Source organism: Paroedura picta, chromosome 1, assembly GCF_049243985.1.
Source record: "Paroedura picta isolate Pp20150507F chromosome 1, Ppicta_v3.0, whole genome shotgun sequence".
NCBI lineage: Eukaryota > Metazoa > Chordata > Lepidosauria > Squamata > Gekkonidae > Paroedura > Paroedura picta.
In genome coordinates, this window is record NC_135369.1 from 104,690,064 (window position 1) to 104,710,319 (window position 20,256).

At 42.1% G+C, this 20,256-nt stretch overlaps 2 protein-coding genes across 3 annotated transcripts in view; both read right to left on the bottom strand.

The window, feature by feature from the left end:
- Nucleotides 1–6,572, bottom strand: part of VTA1 (vesicle trafficking 1) — a 32,325-nt gene extending 25,753 nt beyond the window's left edge. Inside the window, exon 1 of one of the 2 annotated variants that reach the window (XM_077351189.1) lies at nucleotides 6,358–6,572. In XM_077351189.1, coding sequence (XP_077207304.1) covers nucleotides 6,358–6,466 — 109 coding nt within the window. In that variant the 5' untranslated portion in view covers nucleotides 6,467–6,572. The remainder of the gene's footprint in view (nucleotides 1–6,357) is intronic. The other variant, XM_077351185.1, reaches the window with a different exon arrangement.
- Nucleotides 6,573–10,481: 3,909 nt separating this feature from the next.
- On the bottom strand, nucleotides 10,482–20,197 carry GJE1 (gap junction protein epsilon 1). The gene is made up of 3 exons (XM_077351194.1): nucleotides 19,590–20,197; nucleotides 18,654–18,836; nucleotides 10,482–15,864 (listed from the first exon to the last, which is right to left on the bottom strand). Exons 1-3 carry the CDS (start codon nucleotides 19,626–19,628, stop codon nucleotides 15,469–15,471), a joined length of 618 nt encoding a protein of 205 aa, XP_077207309.1. The 5' UTR covers nucleotides 19,629–20,197; the 3' UTR covers nucleotides 10,482–15,468.
- Nucleotides 20,198–20,256: the final 59 nt, after the last annotated feature.

A 20,256-nucleotide genomic window follows, 5' to 3' on the forward strand; every position in this document is an offset into this window, starting at 1 on the left:
GCAAGGAGAGTGCCTGCATATTCTGTAAATCAATTATGGGTGTATGAATGGATATCCTGGTTTCACCATGAACCACTTACAAAACTTTGAGAAATACTCTCCTAATTTTTATACTGTAACACCAGTGTGGCCAAATCAAAATCTCCTGGGTTGATGCTTTAAGAGGTCAGCAAATGTATAGTCTTTGCCATAATGTTGATCATCAAGCTATTCTCAGCATCATTATTTTAAAACTAAAAGTTTCACTAGGTTTGTAAACCTAATCCAAGGGCTCTTGGTAACTGTAGTCCATGGACATCTGGAGCGCCACTCCTGATAGTCATTCAGATTTGTTTCACTTGACTAGGCTCCAATATTGTCAAAGACACAAATACTTGGCAAGCACATGTTTGCAAAAAAGGATTGTGCTGAAAGGACAAACAAAATATATTTCAATATGCACTTAAGTGGCAAGATTAAGCATTTGAACTAGTTTGCCCTGCATCAATGATTAGTGCTTAAGCACTGATGTGATGAAACCAACACTTGTGTAATAAGTGTTGTCCAGCATTTTGTTTTCCTCTTGTCAACTGTTGTAATGAACTCGCTAATGTTTGTAAATCTCATTTTACTAAGTATTATCCACAGATCCTTTGTGACTGCCATATGTTGCTTTCCAAAAGTATAAATACCCCAGCAAAAAACTGGAGGCATCTTGGAACAAGTGGTGCAACAGTTGAAAAAGTACATGGTTTAACACTGGTTTTTCTAAAGAATGTAGTAAACTTTCTAGCTCAGTTTATTTTACCAGTGTTCCAATACTGCCTACATGTGGAAGACTGTTCAGTTGCAACTGAAACATTTTACACATAATAATTAATCCCAGTGAATCAGAAAAAGACAGATTTCACCCTGATATCCTCAATATCAATCCATTTATTTTCCCAGGCCAAAGTTCTAAGTATGCTGAACAAGTAGACTCAACTAGGTTTTATCAGTTTTCCCAAGTTTTAGAATGTGACCCATACCAGTTCGTCCGAGAAAATCTCCACATCTTCCAGGAAGTCGGAAAACCAAGACACTTCATCAAAAGTTCATATTTGAACCAACAACATTCCTGTTCCTAGTGAAATCTTCAAGTAATGTCCTCTATACTAACTTATATGACAGCTACATTGTCATGCTGTCCCTCATTACATGCCACGTATCCTGGTTGAAAACAAGCCAAGGTCCTAGGAGCCATCAGGCTAATTCTTGTTTTCCTGTTTTCCTTTCCCCCTTCTCTTCACTTGGCTTTCATCATGCACGCACACACTGTAGCCTGTTCCCATGAAGTAGAGAGTGTCCTTCACAATATTTTCTCTTGTTCTGCATGTTATGGCTCTTGTACAGCCTTTCTCACTTTTTACTATGGAGAACCCCCTGAAACATTCTTCAGGCTTTGAGAAATCCCAAGAGTGGTGGGACAGTGCAGAATACGGTTAGGTCATATCGCTGCGTACAAAACCACCTGGGGCCACTGGGGGGGGTGTCAACATGACCATATATGACCATATTACCCCGATAAATGTTTACCAAATTTTGGGGAAAGGTCAGGGAGCTCCTGGGGAACTCTCATGGAGCCCGAGTTTTCCAGATGTTTGGAAGCCGTGGCTGAATGGTTGGAGCAGAGTCGCCTGAAACTTAACCCTTCCAAGACGAAGGTCCTGTGGCTGGGGGGAAGGGGGACGGCTCAGGAAACGTGCCTTCCCACCTAGGCAGGAATGCAACTAACCATTCCGTCCCAGGCCAGGAATTTGGGAGGGACCTTCGATGCCTCCCTAACTATGGAGGCTCAGGTCAAAAAGGTAGCTGGCCAGGCATTTTTCCATCTTCGCCAAGCTCGGCTACTAGCGCCCTACCTGAACACATTGCCACAGTGATCCATGCAACGGTCACCTCCAGAATAGATTTCTGTAACTCCTACGCGGGCCTGCTCTTGGGCTTGACCCAGAAATTGCAGCTGGTCCAAAATGCAGCAGCTAGGGTCCTCACAGGAACACCTTGGAGGGCCCATATCCAGGCAGTGCTGAGGCAGCTGCATTGGTTACCAGCTGCGGCCTGGATCTGGTTCAAGTTTTTGTATTAACCTTTAAGGCCCTGCACGGTCTGGGTCTTGCATATCTGAGGGACCGCCTGTTGTGCTATGCCCCCCACAGGGCCTTGCGCTCTGCAGGTACAAATTTGCTGGTCATTCCTGGCCCTCGGGAAGCACGTCTGGCCTCAACCAGGGCCAGGGCCTTTTTGGCCCTGGTCCCAACCTGGTAGAATGAGCTCCTGGAGGAGCTGTGGACCCTGAGGGAGCTTCCAGCATTTCGCAGGGCCTGCAAGTCAGAGCTCTTCCACCAGGTCTATGGTTGAGGACAGCATGCTCATTAAGATCTGTATGACTCCCCTCAGGACAATAAGATACTGTTATTATGCAATCGGCAACCTTGTGTTTTTTGCCCCTTTTTCCCCTCCCTTGTTGGGTAGAATCTGTGATTTATATCATTTTCACTGCATCTTCTTTCTCTTTGTTTCTATTTTTGTTCCTTTATGTCTGTGGTTTTAAGGGAATTTTATTGGGGACTTTTATGCAGACACTTTGTAACCCGCTGCAAGTCGCTGGGAGCGGTGGGTAACAAATCTAAAAATAAATAAATAAAATAAATAAATTGGGAATCCCTGGTCTACCCTATATTAGGATCTAAACCACCACAGACAATATTCTACATGCACAAGGACTTTTCAAATCTGCTCTGCAGCAGAAGCTTTCTCTGTACCCACAAAAAGAATAGAAAACTTTCTGGAGCAGCATCCCCTACGTGCAATTCACTACTGCCAGAAGGTTAAAGCATAAGCGTCCTTGTGACATGTACTGCACATGCATGGCTTTCTCTGGATTGCAGTTTTTGTTTTTTCCTAACAAGCACTAAAACACTAAGCAGTTGCTCTGACGTCTCTGTCAAACTTCTCTGTTTCTGAATGCGGAGGAAAAGTTGCACAATTCTGAAATGGCACAAACTGTTCATCATAAGAAATTGGGATTTAAATTTTTTTTAATGAAAACATTTACATCTTGCTTGCTAAACCCAAAAGGTTCTCAGAGTAATTAAAATGATCTCAAGGATTCATTCTGTACATCGTTGTTCTATGGCTATATGGAAGTCTGCCAATTGCTGCACTGTCCCCAATTAATTCCTTATTGTTGAGGGCGAGGATAGCATTGTAAACTGTGTTCAGAGACTTATTTTCAGAATTAAGAAATACATTAGAACACACTGTTCTCTTTTAAAAACTGCTTGCTTTGCAGAGTTACAGCAGGTCAAATGCTTAAACACAGTGGTCCCCAACCTTTTTTATCACCGGGGAGCGGTCAACGCTTGACAATTTTACTGAGGCCTGGTGGGGGGGGGAGTCTTTTGCCGAGGGACGTCACCGCTGCCATCTGAGCCCCTGCTCCACTTGCTTTACTGCCAGCACCCCTAACTTCCCACTGCCCACTGGGGGGGGGGCGTTGCCAGCAGCAGCTGCGCAGTGCCACGCTGAGGGGGAGCCCCAGCCATGGCGGCTGCTGGAGAGCACCAAAGGTGAGCCAGCTGCAGAGTGGCAGGGCAGCCCCCGAGGCAGCAGCCAGGGAGGAGGATGAGGAGAGCTGCGGCCCAGTACCGATTGATCCACGGACCAGTACTGGTCCCTGGACCGGGGGTTGGGGACCACTGCTTAAACAGACCACTGTTGCAATTTCTTTGATATGGTGGTAAACCTAACCTTAACTCTTGCTAATCTGGCAATGCCCCCCCCTTCCTGAGGGTTCTGTTTTCAGGTCCAGAATTCATACATTTAATTTCAATTTGCGGATAATCTCATCAATCATACAATTATATCTATTATGGAAGATGCTGAAGCTGAGCTTCAATGAACAGTAGAAGGTTCTGCACTTTTGTACCAGCTACTAATCATAAAATGTCTCTGTATCAATCCATCAAAGAAACTGAATCCAGAATTTCACAACTATTGTGAAACACAGGGTTGCTGGTTTGTAACTTCCAGGTTGTTTGTCTCTTTCCTTCTTCAGCTACGTAGGCTGAGCATGGGTGGGGTTGTGAGCTGAATGGAAAGATGTTACAGGTTCTTGGACCCTGGCCTGACAAATGACACCAGCAGAATTTAATCAGTACAATTTGTTATTTATATTGTGTTTTATTGCCTTTTTATATTGTACGTTTGTGAACCACTTTGGGTTCTCTCTAGGGAAAAAAGCGGCACAAAGATGTTCACAAGGAAATAAATATTTGTGCATTTTTATAAATGTCACATGTGTACACATTTTATGTACATTACTTATTAATTATGATTTTATGATTCTTAGTTTTAAATGCATTGAACATTTTAACTTGTATTTTGATACCTCAGCATTTATTGTTGTTCCATAAAGATGCATTTAAAATAACTACAATTTCTGTGCAGAATGTTTCAGGTCCCATATTAAAGGATCTCAGATAGCAAGTGTTGGGAAACATCATTGTCTACATGAGAACTTATAGAACCACCAATACTGGGCTGACTCTTTATAACACAAAGTCATGTGTTCATGTAAGAAACGTAATACAGGTTATTTGGCCAGTTGAGATATGAAATATAAAAATATGAAAAAGTTAACTAAAGGCTGATATATTATTATTATTATTATTATTATTATTATTATTATTATTATTATTATTATTATTATTCGATTTATTGCCCGCCACTCCCTTATGGCTCGTAAGGGATATAGAAATCACTGCCATTGCATTAATCAAATTATCTTATCCTAGATTTCAGTATTCACACAAAAGCAAAAGGAACTCATTTTTAAGGGAAAGCTTGGGATGCTGTCGCGGACCAACTGTCAGCAAACTTGGAAGACACTTCGGTCCTAGACCCATTCCAGTCTGGTTTCTGGCCTGGCCATGGAGTAGAGACAGAGCAAGTCACCCTGACAGACAACGTCTGTCTCCAGTTGGACTGGGGCGGGTCAGCACTGCTTCTGTTATTAGACCTCTCAGCAATGTTCGACATGGTCGATCATGAGTTTTTAGCTTGCTGCATCGCCAATGCCAGGATCAGAGGAACTACCCTTCAGTGACTGATCTCGTTCCTCCAGGATTGCGGACAGAGGGCAGCACTAGAGCACATCAAGCCGCCAACAAACCACATGTGGTGTCCCCCAAGGGGCAGCTATCTCTTTATCTTTATGTGCCCTCTTGCTCAACTGGTGCGGAGGTTTAGGCTGGGTTGCCACCAATATGCTGATGACACCAGCTCCTCCTCCTGATGGATGGCTGCACTGACTCTCCCCCAGAAACATTAGCCAGCTGCCTGGAAGCAGTGACAGAGTGGCTCAAGCAGAGTCATCTGAGGGTCAACCCTTCAAAGACAGAGGTCCTGTGGCTGGGCAGAAAGGGTCCAAGCGAGGAAGCACGCTTACCCATCCTGGGTGGAGTCAGCTATCAGTGGCCCACTCTGCCAGGAAACTGGGTGTGATTCTTGATGCCTCCCTCTCAATGGAGACTCAGATCATGATGGTAGCACAGCTGGCATTATACCACCTTCGCCAAGCCAAACTACTAGCACCCTACTTGGCCCCAGAACACCTAGCTACAGTGATCCACGCGACAGTCACCTCTAGACTGCACTTCTGCAACTTGCTCACACAATCACTATTATTTACTGATGGTCAAATTTGTATGCCAGCCTTCCCAAAGGATCAGGGCAGCTCACAGCATTCTGAGATACATATGTATTACAGTTCTGTTCACAAGTATATACTGGGAAAACAGTACTAATCTCTACTTTATTCATGGTACTGAGTGTACTGAAAGCACGCCAACAGTCCTTAGACCAGCTGTATCTGGCAGGGGAAGTTCAAGGGTGTGTGCATGGGAGAGACTTGCCTAAAGTCACCTAACGAGTTTGCAACTTGGACTAAACCAGGAATTTTTTTGGACTGACGCACCCAGCCAGTTGCACTGGGGCAGTTCTCCTAGCCTTCATTTTTCTCCACCCTTCCTTAAAAGGGCAGCTCTTCTGTTATTTCCTTCTGACAACAATCCTCGGGGGTAGGCTAAACAACGCCTGGAGCAAAAGCTCCTGTGGCAACTACGTGCCTGCAAAACTCCCCTCTGGGTGCATGCTGGAAATATAGAAAGCAATTATTGAGGGGTGCTGCGCATGCGTACAGACGAGGGGTTGAGGAAGGGGTGACAGAACGCGGGGAAGGAGCCCCGCCCACCTCCTTATTCAAAGCGGGGGGTAGCGAGGCTGCAAAGTTCGATGTGGGCGTGGCCCTACGGGCCGTTAACGCCTGTCACTTACAGTAATAGGCCGCTACGGGCTCCCGCTTGTCTAGCTCCTGCGCGGTTCTCAGGACATGCTGAACAGCCTTGAACTGCGGAGGCAGCGGCGGAAGGCCCGAGGCCGCCATGGCGCTACAGTCTCAACCCAAGGCGGAGGAAGAATGACAGCAACCACAACTATTCCCTCTCCAGCCTTGTAGCGCGACGGTTCCGCTTCCGGCGCAGCTCGTCCTTTACGCGCATGCGGGTTGGGGTGTCACTGCGTCAGGCGGAGGACGTGGCCGCAGCGCCCCCTTGTGAGCGGATGGCGGAAGGGTGTGTGGGTGACTAACGTGGCAAGGTCGCGTAAAGGGGCTTCAGGTTCTCTGGTGTGCTTAATGGAGCCCTCCGTATGCGGGGACAAATAGTAGTCCGTTTAGCGGCATCCGACTCTGCCGCCTCATAAAATCCCACGTAAGAGTTCGCCTTAGGAGGCAGCCCTATTTCCATGATTCTATGACAGCCCTGATTATTTTGGCTTCCGAGAGTGACCCAAACTGCAATTGGTCCAGGACATTGAGGGGTTTGATCATTAAACATCTCCATTGTCTCCCAATTAGGTGGAGGTGGTTTACCATTTCCTGCCTCTGTGTTATGACCCTAGGGTTCTTTCCCCAGATCTCCTGGCTACATAATATACATGCCATGCAATAAATAAATAATAACCTTGCATCAAAGTGGTATCATGGCAAAACTGAAGTAATATCAGGTTGTCAACATTGTGCATGTGTGGGAGGGGGGGGGGGCGTTGGCGTTCTCCCTGAATTACAGTTATCTAGTCTGACAAGATGAGCTTTCTACCATCCCTAAATTCCCCTTCTCCAGCCCCCTAACTCCAGAAATTAGCCTATCTGGAACTGGCAGCTCTATATGATCAGATCGGCTTGACCCTTGTCAATAGGCCAAGGACAGTAAAGCATGTGACCTTCATCATCAAGTTCATACAAAATCAACAAGGACTAATGATTTTATAGAAATTATAGTTGAATTTGACTAAATATTAGAGTGGAATAGACTACCTTTGGGGATCTCTCTTTTTAGAGAGCCAGTTTGGTGTAGTGGTTAGGAGTGCGTACTTCTAATCTGGCATGCCAGGTTTGATTCTGCGCTCCCCCACATGCAACCAGCTGGGTGACCTTGGGCTTGCCACAGCACTGATAAAGCTGTTCTGACCGAGCAGTGATATCAGGGCTCTCTCAGCCTCACCCACCCCACAGGGTGTCTATTGTGGGGAGAGGAATGGGAAGGTGACTGTAAGCCGCTTTGAGCCTCCTTCGGGTAGGGAAAAGCGGCATATAAGAACCAATTCTTCTTCTTCTTCTTCTTCTTCTTCTTTTGTTAAAAATCTTTAAGCAGAGCTCGGTGGCCATCTATTAAAGATGCTGTAGCTGTGTGCTGCTGAATTCAGCTGCAGGTTGATAACCTCCAACCCTTCCAACTCTAACATTCTATGACTGGAAAAGTTTGTGGAAACACTCATATCTACGTTACCTGTGGTCTAGTCAACTGCACAATTGTCTATTGCAATGAATCTTTAGGATGCAAATCCCATGCTCTGTGCACACTTGTTCCTAAGACCACTCTGTTCACTGTTGCCATATAACACTGTGTAGCCTTAAAGAGTTGTTGTCAATGGTGTTTCATCAGACTGGAGGGAGGTGAGTAGTGGGGTACCTCAGGGCTCGGTGCTCAGTCCGGTACTTTTTAACATATTTATTAATGATCTAGATGAGGGAGTGGAGGGACTGCTCATCAAGTTTGCAGACGACACCAAATTGGGAGGACTGGCAAATACTCCAGAAGATAGAGACAGAGTTCAACGAGATCTGAACACAATGGAAAAATGGGCAAATGAGAACAAGATGCAATTTAATAAAGATAAGTGTAAAGTTCTGCATCTGGGTCAGAAAAATGAAAAGCATACCTACTGGATGGGGGATACGCTTCAAGGTAACACTGTGTGAACGAGACCTTGGGGTACTTGTGGATTGTAAACTAAACATGAGCAGGCAGTGTGATGCAGCGGTAAAAAAGGCAAATGCCATTTTGGGCTGTATCAACAGGGGCATCACATCAAAATCACAAGATGTCATAGTCCCATTGTATACGGCACTGGTCAGACCACACCTGGAGTACTGTGTGCAGTTCTGGAGGCCTCTCTTCAAGAAGGACATAGATAAAATTGAAAGGGTACAGAGGAGAGTGACGAGGATGATCTGAGGTCAAGGGACCAAGCCCTATGAAGATAGGTTGAGGGACTTGGGAATGTTCAGCCTGGAGAAAAGGAGGTTGAGAGGGGACATGATAGCCCTCTTTAAGTATTTGAAAGGTTGTCATTTGGAGGAGGGCAAGATGCTGTTCCCATTGGCTGCAGAGGAAAGGATGCGCAGTAATGGGTTTAAAGTACAAGTACAATGATATAGGCTAGATATCAGGGAGAAAAAATTCACAGTCAGAGTAGTTCAGCAGTGGAATAGGCTGCCTAAGGAGGTGGTGAGCTCCTGTTCACTGGCAGTCTTCAAGCAAAGGTTGGATACACACTTTTCTTGGATGCTTTAGTCTGCTTAGGGCTGATCCTGCGTTGAGCAGGGGGTTGGACTAGATGGCCTGTATGGCCCCTTCCAACTCTGATTCTATGATTCTATGAAACAGTATGTGCTACTCTTGGAAACTGAGAATACCACACATTCATCCTTCATTGTGCTGCAGCGATAACCTGTGCACCACAGCTGTATTTGCTATATTTGATTTGAGTAAAATTATGTCAGAGCACTGAAATAAAATCTCTCATCTACCTGTTACAGAGCTGAACCTGAAATGAGAGCTGTATGAAATGTTCACTGTTTAATATCTGATAATGGGGGGAATTTAATTAAGAATCAGAGGAAAAGAGGGCAGTTCAAATTCCCTTTGGAAGTTGTGGGCTCTGCTTCAAAGTCTTTTCCTTCAGCTCTTCATTCTTCATAAGCCTTATGAATTCCAAGCACCAAGAAGGGTGAAAAAGGGAGTGAAAGTCATTGCATGATTAGGCATTGGTTGAGGCCAGCTTGAGTATAATAAAAAATGGGGCCTTCCCTTACACACACTCCATGTTCCCACTGTTCAACCAGGAACTATTCTGATAGGCAGTCGGTGGCCATCTAGTGGCTGAGGGATTAATCCTAGTTTTATTGATAGCCAGGCTTTATATTAGTTATATTTTACTGTTTTAATGTAATTGAAGCTGTATTTTGAACTGTGTTGTTAGCTGCCTCAAGACACCAGGTGAGTGGTGGGATATAAAATAAATATACTTGATTAAGACTTTTACCCCAAAAGCCATTTTAGTTCAGTGCAGCTTGCTCTCAAGTAATGTACATAGTGGATGTTTCCAGCAGTACTTAGTCAGATTCCATCAAAAGGTCATGAGTTTTTACTCCTCATATAAAGGTATATTGCATCTATACATAGATGTTCCTCTTATCTCCATATCTCATAGCCAATAACACAGCTATTTCCACATTATGTATTTCAGATGTTTTAGGGTTTCAAAATAATGCTTGCAGATGCAGTAACACTAAAAAGCTATTGGTGTGGATGAATGAATTGCCTGAAAAGAATGTATAACAAGGCACGGGGGAAGGAGAAGCAACAGGATATACCGCAAGGGTAGAGGTTGCTGTATTTTTAATAGCTATGCAGCAGACAGAAATTCAACAGATTTTTTTCTCTCATACACTGATGATTAATTTTGGCAGACAGAAATTCGGCAGATTTTTCCCCGTGAACTAATGATCAATTTTGCCAGGACTACTGCATCCCCCCACCAAATAAGATAGGTCTACATAAATTGGTTAGAAACCTGCTTCCAACCACTTACTTCCCCATCCCCTTTCTCACCAATGGACTCTCACCATTATTGCCCTGCCTCTATGAAAGCACAATGATACTCATGACATTCTACCATCCACAGAAATCAGGATGAGATTAGATTTAATTGTATTTTACACTTTCCTTTCTGAGAAACATTTCCGTCCCTCTAATGTGCAATGCAAGAATAAACGTTGCATAATATATTTGGACACATACCAGATTGTTATGCATAAAAAATTTATTGTACCTGAGATCATACATTGAATTAAAAATAAACAGGTCCTGAATAGAAACATGGATGGATATTTGATAAAACATACATATTTATCAACTGAACAAAAGACATCAAACAGTCTAGACCAGGGTCGCCAATTGACGAGGAAAAAAGTAGACTCGGGTGCTGTTCTCCTATAACAACAGTTTGATCTGCAAGACATAAGCATTTTCCCTTGCTAAAAACCATGGATCATCCTGCTGTTAAGAGCACAAAAGGAAAGCTGCTAACAATACAATGACAAGCCTAGTGTAGAATAGGTTTTTTGTGTGTGTGCCCATGTAGCACTAGAAAGGCTCTCAAAAACATGATGCATGCCCACATGGAAATATAAAGTGTTCAAATCTAGAATAAATGTATCAAATGCATTTCTTGAACAAATATGGGAAACATTAGTATTTGAGAATCCTGTACTCTTTTTTCGCCCACTAAACACAGTAGAGCCACTTTTGTTAATAATTGATGCAAAACTACCCAGGATTGATTTATCCAGAGGTTGAGCAGAATGTGGTACAGTTCAAGTTCCTAATCATCCATAAAACTCACTAGGTGGCTTTGGGCAAATCATTTTTCTTACTCTAACCATAACATTCTGGGAAGATAAACGGCCACTCTTAGTCTTTTGGATGAACCATGCATTAAAAATACATTAAATAATAGAATTCCAACTGCATATGGTCAGAGATTTCTCCATAGGTTTTGAAAAATATCCTAGCATTCAGGCATCTGTTTTACAGATGTATCTCTTTGTATAAAATAAATTATGCATATAGCATCATAAAGTAGCAGCAGGGTCCACTCCATGATTGATATACAAAGGAGCTGGCTACACTGCCAAGTACATCTCGCTTCATTGTCTTCCTTGGCAAGAGTTGTCTGCATGGTTTACTTACACAAATCAATAACCACTTTTTGCTCCATAGATATGTGTTAAAACAGCGTATCTGTTGGTTTGTGCAAAGATATCATGGTATTGACAGGAAGATTGTGGATAAAGTTCAGAGCATATGTTTGTGTCTCCTGTGTGTGTAGAGACATGGCATTGTAAAGGACTGCAGATAAAGACAAATCTGTACATGGAGAAAATGGAATCAACAGTGGAAGAGGAAGGGCAGCAAAGCCTAGAAGACAAGGATTGCATATTTATATATGTGATACACATTTATAGCATGGATGCAAGAATCCTAAAGCAAATTACACATCAAATATTTGAAATCTACGTTCTGGTATATGTTGACTGGTCACTTGTTTGTGAAATGATGCGCAGCTTGGCTACAATATCTAAATTGCAGATAAATGTAGTTTCAGCTGGGTGATTGTATTATAACTTAGGACCTCTCCCATGCTGTTTGTTGTTAAGAAAAGTAATGGGTTATATTGTATAGAGTTATTACTTACTCTTCATGAAACAAGGCTGGTAATTTAAGGCTATGATTTATATCAACATAACTCTGGTTCGGCCTCACTTGGAGTACTGTGTTCAGTTTTGGGCACCACAGTTGGAGGGATGTAGACTAACTGGAGTGTGCCCACAGGAGGGCAACAAAGATGGTGAGGGGTTTGGAGACCAAGACATATGAGGAAAGGTTGAGGGGGCTTGGTCTGTTTAGCCTGGAGAGTAGATGACTGAGAGGGGATCTGATAACCATCTTCAAGTATTTAAAAGGCTGCCACATAGAGGATGGAGCAGAGTTGTTCTTTCTTGCCCCAGAGGAACAGGCCAGAACCAATGGAATGAAATTAATTCAAAAGAAATTCTGATTAATCATCCGGAAGAAGTTCCTGACAGAGTGGTTTCTCAGTGGAACAGGCTTCCTCGGGAGTTGGTGGGTTCTCCATCTTTGGAAGTTTTTAAACAGAGGTTGGATAGCCATCTGACAGGCTGATTCTGTGAAGGTTCGGCAGGTTCAAGGTGGTGGCAAGTTACAGTGGATGAGCGATAGGGTTGTGAGTGTCCTGCATAGTGCAGGGGGTTGGACTAGGTGACCTAGGAGGTCCCTTCCAATTCTATGATTCTATAAGGGACTTTGAAGCCTGAGCTTGTTAGTTGAATTATACTCAGAATGCCTACTGGGTTAATGAGACTTACTCTTAATTTATTCTGTATAGGATTGTGGCCTAAATTTGTTTAGGAATAAAGGTGCCAAACAACATAGTATGGACACTGTATAACACATGGAAAGCACTATTGGCCTTCCAGCCTTCTTTTGTTGATGGCTGGATATTTTTCCATATTTAAAAAGCCTTTCTCACCATATGTAGAAAGCCATCAAGTCACAGTGACCTCATACGCTTTTCAAGGCAAGTGAGAAGCAGTGGTGGGTCACCATTGCCTTCCTCTGCTTTCCCAACATAAGCAGCAAAATAGTGAAATCATCATGTACTCATCATAGGATAATCAAATCATCAAGATTTGAGGATGGAACCTGTGGAAAATGGAGCTTAAGGAGGGGAGAGAGTTTAGCAGGGTTTAATGCTATAGAGTTTAGCCTCCAAAGCAGCCATTTTCTCTAGGGGAGCTAATCTCAGTAGGCAGGAGGTCAGTTGTATTTCTGGGAGATCATTAGGCCCCACCTCTCATTAATTATTATGATGGAATACCATCCAATTTTTGTACATTCAGAAGACAATAGCAAAATCTTACAGCTACTGAGTAAATATTTCTTCTTGGATGTAGCCCTCAATCCTGTGCATGTTTATTGAGAAGTCATACTTTGTTCAGTGGACTTACAGTCATATAAATCTACATAGGACTGAGGTAGCATAGCCCCCTTTCATTTTAGTGTTAGCAGTAAGTTGCACCCTCAAGAGCAAGCTCCATTGTAAGGACACACTGAATTGCAGGCATGACCCCATTTACCATGTATGCTATTAAAAAATAAGCCTCAGTGAAACTTACTCCATCGTGACTGGGCCATCTTAAGCATATTTAGTGTCCTCAATCAACCAGTTTCAGTGGACTCAGAAGGGTGTAATTTAGTGAGCAGGATTGTAGTTGAGCATATTTGAAGGGGGAAGTAAGCCTCACTACATTCAATGGAGCTTACTCTCAGGTTACATGTGCATAGAATCCCACACTTAGTGACAGCTCCAATATTTTATGACTACAAACAACAAATGAAATACTATTTTCATTGGCAAGACAAAATAGAAAACTAGACTACAAGAGAATATATTCTGCATTTCTTGAGGGCAGTTTTGCACAAACATTTTAATGTACGAAGTGTAGATATACTATTAATGTTTTTCACACAGTACTCAAGTGTTGTTGAACATATGTGAGCCACCTTAGTGTAGTGGTTTAAATGCGGCGGCCTTTAATCCGCACAACTGGGTTTGATTCCCCACTCCTTCACATGCAGCTAGCTGGGTGATCTTGGGCCAGTCACAGTTCTCTCAGAGCTGTCTCAATCCCACCTGCCTCACATGGTGTCTGTTGTAAGGAGAGGAAGGATAATTGTATGCCGCTTTGAGACTCCTTCGGGTAGTAAAAAGTGGGTTACAAAAATAGCTCATCTTGTCTTAAGTTGTGCTTTTACTGACATTTAATATTTGCTGAGCACTCAAAGAGCAATGTTTTTAGCCTACTCATACATGACACAGGGACTGTGTAGTATATCCGTTGCTACTATGCTTGTTTGTGGTTGGTATGTTTGTGAGAACTTCAGTTCTAATAGATGTATGTTATTAGTAATGAGTAGTAGGACTGAGAATTCTGCTTCTAAAGTATAAAGGGACCTATTTTTAAACTATAGCCCATAAAGGAATACGTTCAAGAAAGAACATGCTATGCAGGATATTAAAAATTGTACTTAATGACTGCAGATTTGTATTCAAGTATTCTGCACAGTGATCAGGATGCCTTCACCATTGTCAAGGGGAGACTCTGATTCAAGGGCATTATTACAGTCTAATAATTCAACAAAGGAATGATGTGCAGCAGTTTTAGAAAATTGACCTGACTGTTCCCCTTATTTATGAGACTAGACTATTTTTTGAAGTGATATGATTATTACAAGACTGCATAATACTATAGGATATTGCTTGTTATTGTCAATGTGGAAATAGATCATTCGCTTGCTAAAAACTATTGAAATACGTGACAAGATCTCTTTCTTCTTACCATAAATAATGCATATTAAATATTCCTGGCAAATTACTGTACAAATAAAAATATAAAACAGTTAGAGAAAATCATTTATAATTCTCCTATTAAAAATAAACAGGATGACAAGGGCAAATCGAATACTTTTCTGTCTCAGCACCTTTGTTTTAGAGGGACTTTACATGTGGCAGAACAAAGGCTTGTCTTTAACCTTTTGCTTCTTTGCATTTTTAAAATATAATGGAGAGTATCAGCTCTGATGGTTAGAGTGACTATTTCATGGGGAAATATTTGAACTGATACAATTTGAATACTAAAATTAAATTAACTAATTTTGAAAAAAACCTTTGATTTTCCCTTTCATAGCAGTATCCACAGACTCCTAGATTTTTCTTAATTTGCCTCATATTATTTAAAAGATTGAACTGTTGTTTGCTCTAGTACATTCCATCCACTTATATAGTCTTTTTATTTTGTACTCTTATGATATGTTGCTAAACATTTTAATTTGGAATTATGCTCAAATTAGCTCAGTCAGGCCGATCCAATAGCTTATCCTATGAACATTTACTTGGAATTTCCAGTGAGTTTATTGGGTCATGATCCCAAGTAGGTATTCTTATGACGGCAACCTACATTCACTTAGTAGAGGGTAAGCCTCATTGAACTCATGGGGCTTTGGGGAAAACATGCTCATGATCAGGATGCCTGATATATGTTTTCGCTAGTAGTAGTTTTTAAAACTATATAGAACTGCCTGTAGAAATCTGCACATATTTAAGGAAGTTATCTGAGAAATCCATTGTATAAAATGCAGGATGGGATTAGCTGAATAAGAGAAATTCATGATAACAATAAAATTACTGACTCTTCAAGAAACCCAACCTTCTACATAAGATCTCAAAAATCTCCGCAATACACAACATAATGGTAATCACCGTAAATGTGTACATAGCAATAAGGAAGATAGTCTTTTCAAAGTGTTCTGGTACCATGCATCTGGTAATATTAAACTTTTTATCAAGGGCTCCTGCATCACATCTGTAGAGTGGGTTCACTTGGAAACCAAAGAGTTGACTCTGAAGCCAAAAAGCCACAACTTCAAGGATGATCCTTAACAGAACAGAGAGAATATAAAAAACGGTGTAGGCAGGCCTTTGGAGGATATCTTCCTGAGCGATGTTTTTACATGCAGCATAAAGATGGAAAATGGCTCCAGGTACCAGTACGGTCACTAGCTGTAAAGCCCAGAATACCTAAAGTATAGCAGAAACTTGGCTGTCAGATCATTAATGACAGTACTGCACTTCCTGATAACAGACAACCATCTGAGCATCTTGTGATCCTTGTTTCTCTTTATTTATGATAGATCATATGAAAATAACATCTGAAAAATCCGGTGGATCCATTATACATTATTTTCTTTTTTACAACTATAACTAGTCACCCTTAAAGTTAACAGAAATTTGGCTCAAAGAGTATTCAGAATTCTAAATTGCACCATGACAATAATATTAAAGTGTACAGAAAGTCCACTCATGAAGGGAACAAACTGAAAAAAACATTTTAGACCTATTCACATAGGATATTGAATCCAGTGACCTGTATATTTCTTATGGATACTAACCTATAATACTAACTCTTGTCTTGATGGAGTGCAACTACAGGCTACACAGATCATCAGAAACTTGGGTGTGACCTTCAATGTCTCCCTTGCCATGGAGGTACAGGTCACTAAAGTAGCACACCAGGCTTATTCCATCTACCCCAGGCAAAGCTATCTGGCCGTATCCAGGCCCGGGAACACCTAGCCACAGTAATTTATGTGGCAGTCACCTCCAGGTTAGACTATTATAACTTACTCTAAGAAGGCCTTCCCTTATCCCTGACCCAGAAGTTACAGTTGGTCCAGAATGCAGCTGCACAGGTCCTATGAAGGACCCCTGAAGAGCGCATATATGACCAGTTCTCCAACAGCTGCACTAGTTGCCAATTGAGTTTCAGATTTAAGGTGCTAGTTTTAACCTTTAAGTCTTGCGCAGTCTGGGACCTGCATACTTGAGGAACCACCTCTCTGAATATGTCCTCTGGAGGGCTCTTTGTTCAGTTAATGCCAACTTGCTGACTATCTCTGGCTCCAGAGAGATGCACCTGGCCTTCACCAGAGCCAGGGCCTTTTCAGCCCTAGCTCCAGCCTGGTGGAATGAGTTGCCCTCTGAGGTGTGAGACATCAGGGAGCTCCCAAAGTTCTGTAAGTCTTGTAAAACAGCACTCTTCCACCAGGCATTTGGTTGAGATCAGGGCCCACCCTTACCATCTAAACACCTGGACCCCCTTTATCCTTTACTTTATGCCTGGCCGTGGTTTAATTGCCAGGCTAGGGGTGATGGAGATAGGTTTAGTATTGGTTTTAATGTGTTGAATGTTACATTTTTACTGTTTTTTAACCTTATTGATGCAAGCTGCCCAAGACATCTAGAGAGAGGCAGCATACAAGCCAAATAAAATAATAAATAAAATGTGTCTTTTCTTCACTGTGGATGCCTGTGCAGAGCTAAATATCTCCAGGACACTGTATACTTAAGCAACTGATCAAAACAAAGGCGGTGTAATGCTTAGGGTGGTGTAATGCTTAGGGTGGTGTAATGCTTAGGGTACCAGATCAGGATCTGGAGACCCAGGTTCATGTTTCACCTCTGCCATGGAGGCTTTCTGGGTGAACTTGGGACAGTCTTACTCTCTCAGGCTAGCCTACCCCACAAGGTTGTTGTGAGATAAATTAGAGGAAGGATGAATGATGTAAACAGCTTTGGTACCCACTGGAGAAAAGAGCAGGGCATAAATGAAATAAATCAATCAATAAAGGAGCACGATTAAAACAATATCGTGGCATAGCTGTGCTCATTTTTACTTTTGCATATTTATATCCTAGAGAAGTATATATAATTTTTTGAACTCAACCAAATGCATTTCCAACTCAGATTCTCAAAGAGTGGGAAGTGTAATTTCTATGCTCAAAATATATTCAAAGTGATTATACATTATGGAACAGATACTCTTCCACATTCACACCCATCTATAGGAGCCACCAGCTTTCAAGACCTTGTCCTTGGATTATAGATTTAGCGGTGTCAAAAGGTGACATTTTTTTCTACTTTATACTATAGAGTATAACACACATGCAAAAATCTAGTTACTGTGTATACAGCAAATGTGGACACCAAATCTCATGGTGAATGGCAATACAAATAAAGCTGGGGAGATTTATGCTAATTATTAGGAGTGTAATTATGGATAGCGGAGCAGCCAGTGGGCTGATAGCATGGAAAGATTTTTCATGGAAATCTGACTTGATTCAAATTAATAGTGGTATTTCTTTAAGGAATGCAGTGGCTCACATATTAAGAGAAAAAAGTAGACCCCTTACAGAGACGAAGGTTGACAGATATTAGTAGAGGACCTGGCTTCAGTGTTTTAATCTGCAGTGAAAAGCAAAGACTATGTAAGATTGATTTACATATATAGTTTAAAGAGATCAGAATATCGAATTTAATTTTTCTTCAAGGAACATTTCAGTTAAATTTAGTTTATTTTGTGGTTCCTTAGCATTGTCTTTAATTTAATAAATTATTATTTCCATATCAACATAATAAGAAGTAACCCTGCAGCCTGTTTTCTGGCTGCTCTTTAGATGTTATGCAGGATACGGGGGTAGCCTGGGATAACAGTCTGGACAGTAACACTTTTGACTTGGCTAAAGGTTTCATATATAAACAACTTTCTTTATATAATCAAATAGAACACTGGCTATAGGGCTATGTTAAGTCTCCATAAGGTACAGGTGGGGCATTGGAGGAAGGGGATCTTTGGATGAGAATATTTCAAATGTGAAAAACCTGCCTGAATTCTGAACAAGTTAAGTCAAAATTCTACCACCATTATTATGGCATTCTGTGTAGTGAAAAGATCAGCTCTAAATCTTTAAGAACATTTTTGATACCTGAAATAGGCTAATGCATTCCTTACAACAAAAGGGAAAGTTTACCTGTGGCGTTATGGGTCTGAATTGATTGTAACAGAACAGATTCACTTCCCTCTTGTCTGGTTCACAGCTGAAGTGTAAGGCTTCGTTCCCATAAACTGCAAAGCCCAAAACACCAAGGAAGAACATCCGCACAGAGCCAAAGAAGAGAGTGTGGAATTGACCAATCACAGTTGGAGGCCTAAGCTGTAAGAATCATGGGAAGATGTAATTGAAAAAAATTAAAAAGTGGGAGAAAATATCTTCAATATGTTTATTTCTTAATTCTATAGAACAGTTTGGACAGACTAGACACTTTCAGTACCCTTTCTCCCAGGTCATTTTATAAAAGTTTGTTGTGGAGGCAATCTTAAAGACTGTTGTAATGCTGCTGTCTTGTCTCAAGTGAGTTGCCTGAGACCAAATTCTGATTTCAGAGGGAAATTTCCAAACAGCAGTCAAGATTTATGCACAAGACACATCTGTGCATATTTAGGGGTTCTTGTTGATTTTCTTTTTGGCTTGCAGCTGCTTGCACTGTATTGGATATTACCCTGAAAGGCCTTTGGGTTCAAGTCAGGGTGTGTTTAGGACAGCGCTATAAAATAGGATCCAGGAGTTACTGGGGGGAGGGAAATTGAACTTCTTCCAATAATTTGTGTCCTGTTATTCCAATCAAATATATAGACATATTGATTTAATTAAATTTTCAGTTTACTGATGCAACCAACACAATGGTGATACAATAGTTAAGTCTTGCCCCTAAAAATCTGCAGTACAACCCTAGGTCAAGGAGCTTAGAAGGATGTGAGTCTTCTTGGGATTGCAGTGAAAATGCAAGCACACACAGAAATGGGACGGTTTCATGCTGCTGGAATTCCCCTCCTTAGCCCTGCTAGTCTCTCCCACTAAGCACAGCGCACTTCTTTCTCCAGCATTCCTCCTCCAGATCATACTCACACATCCTTCATAGAAGTTCTTGATGTAATTTAAAGACATGTCTTGCAAGATGTTCTCCAAAAGCAATCGTGGAATAATTCCTCGCCCTCATTGCCAATTTGCTGTCATCAGGCTCACTCCGATGCGATTCCTCTCTCTCCTGACCTTTGCTCGGGAAAACTCTTGTCACTGCACAATTTCGTTTTTTCTCTCTGGGGCCCCAATTAACCTTACACTCTCAGGGAGGTGAGGGGGAAAAAGGGGGCCCAAACAAAAGCGGTGTGCATGTGGCCTGCCTAATAATCCCCAATGGACAGCGTCAGCAAAACAGACCAACCCTATCATCTAGCAGCCAGCGACACAATAGGGAGGGCGACTGTCCAACTGCCAGCGGAGTCACCGTATCCTTGTTGTGCCTGAACAGCTACAACCACATGACGCTTCTGGCTGCACTCCTAGAGATGGTCTAGATGGCTGCTTCCCCCCAGACTGGCAATAAAGGGGTGGGGGGATGTCGCGTGAGCAAGGGAAGAAGCAATGCTGGGTGCGAGGGACGCGTTTGTCCTGAATCACCCGAGAAACGCCCCCTTCTAAGAAACGATCCCTCGGAAGAACACGAACCCAGACGCTTAACAGCATTGCAAAGGCTAACAAAACATGCTGCCTTCTCCTTGGGGATTCTGTCTCC

What these genes read in the sequence shown, in the direction of transcription:
- GJE1 (XM_077351194.1), bottom strand. Translation starts at nt 19,628, where the DNA reads ATGTCTTTAAATTACATCAAGAACTTCTATGAAGGATGT. An exon ending in AGAACTTCTATGAAGGATGT is followed by an intron (nt 18,837 to 19,589) that starts GTGAGTATGATC and finishes TGATTCTTACAG; the next exon opens with CTTAGGCCTCCAACTGTGAT. An exon ending in TCAGACCCATAACGCCACAG is followed by an intron (nt 15,865 to 18,653) that starts GTAAACTTTCCC and finishes GCTATACTTTAG; the next exon opens with GTATTCTGGGCTTTACAGCT.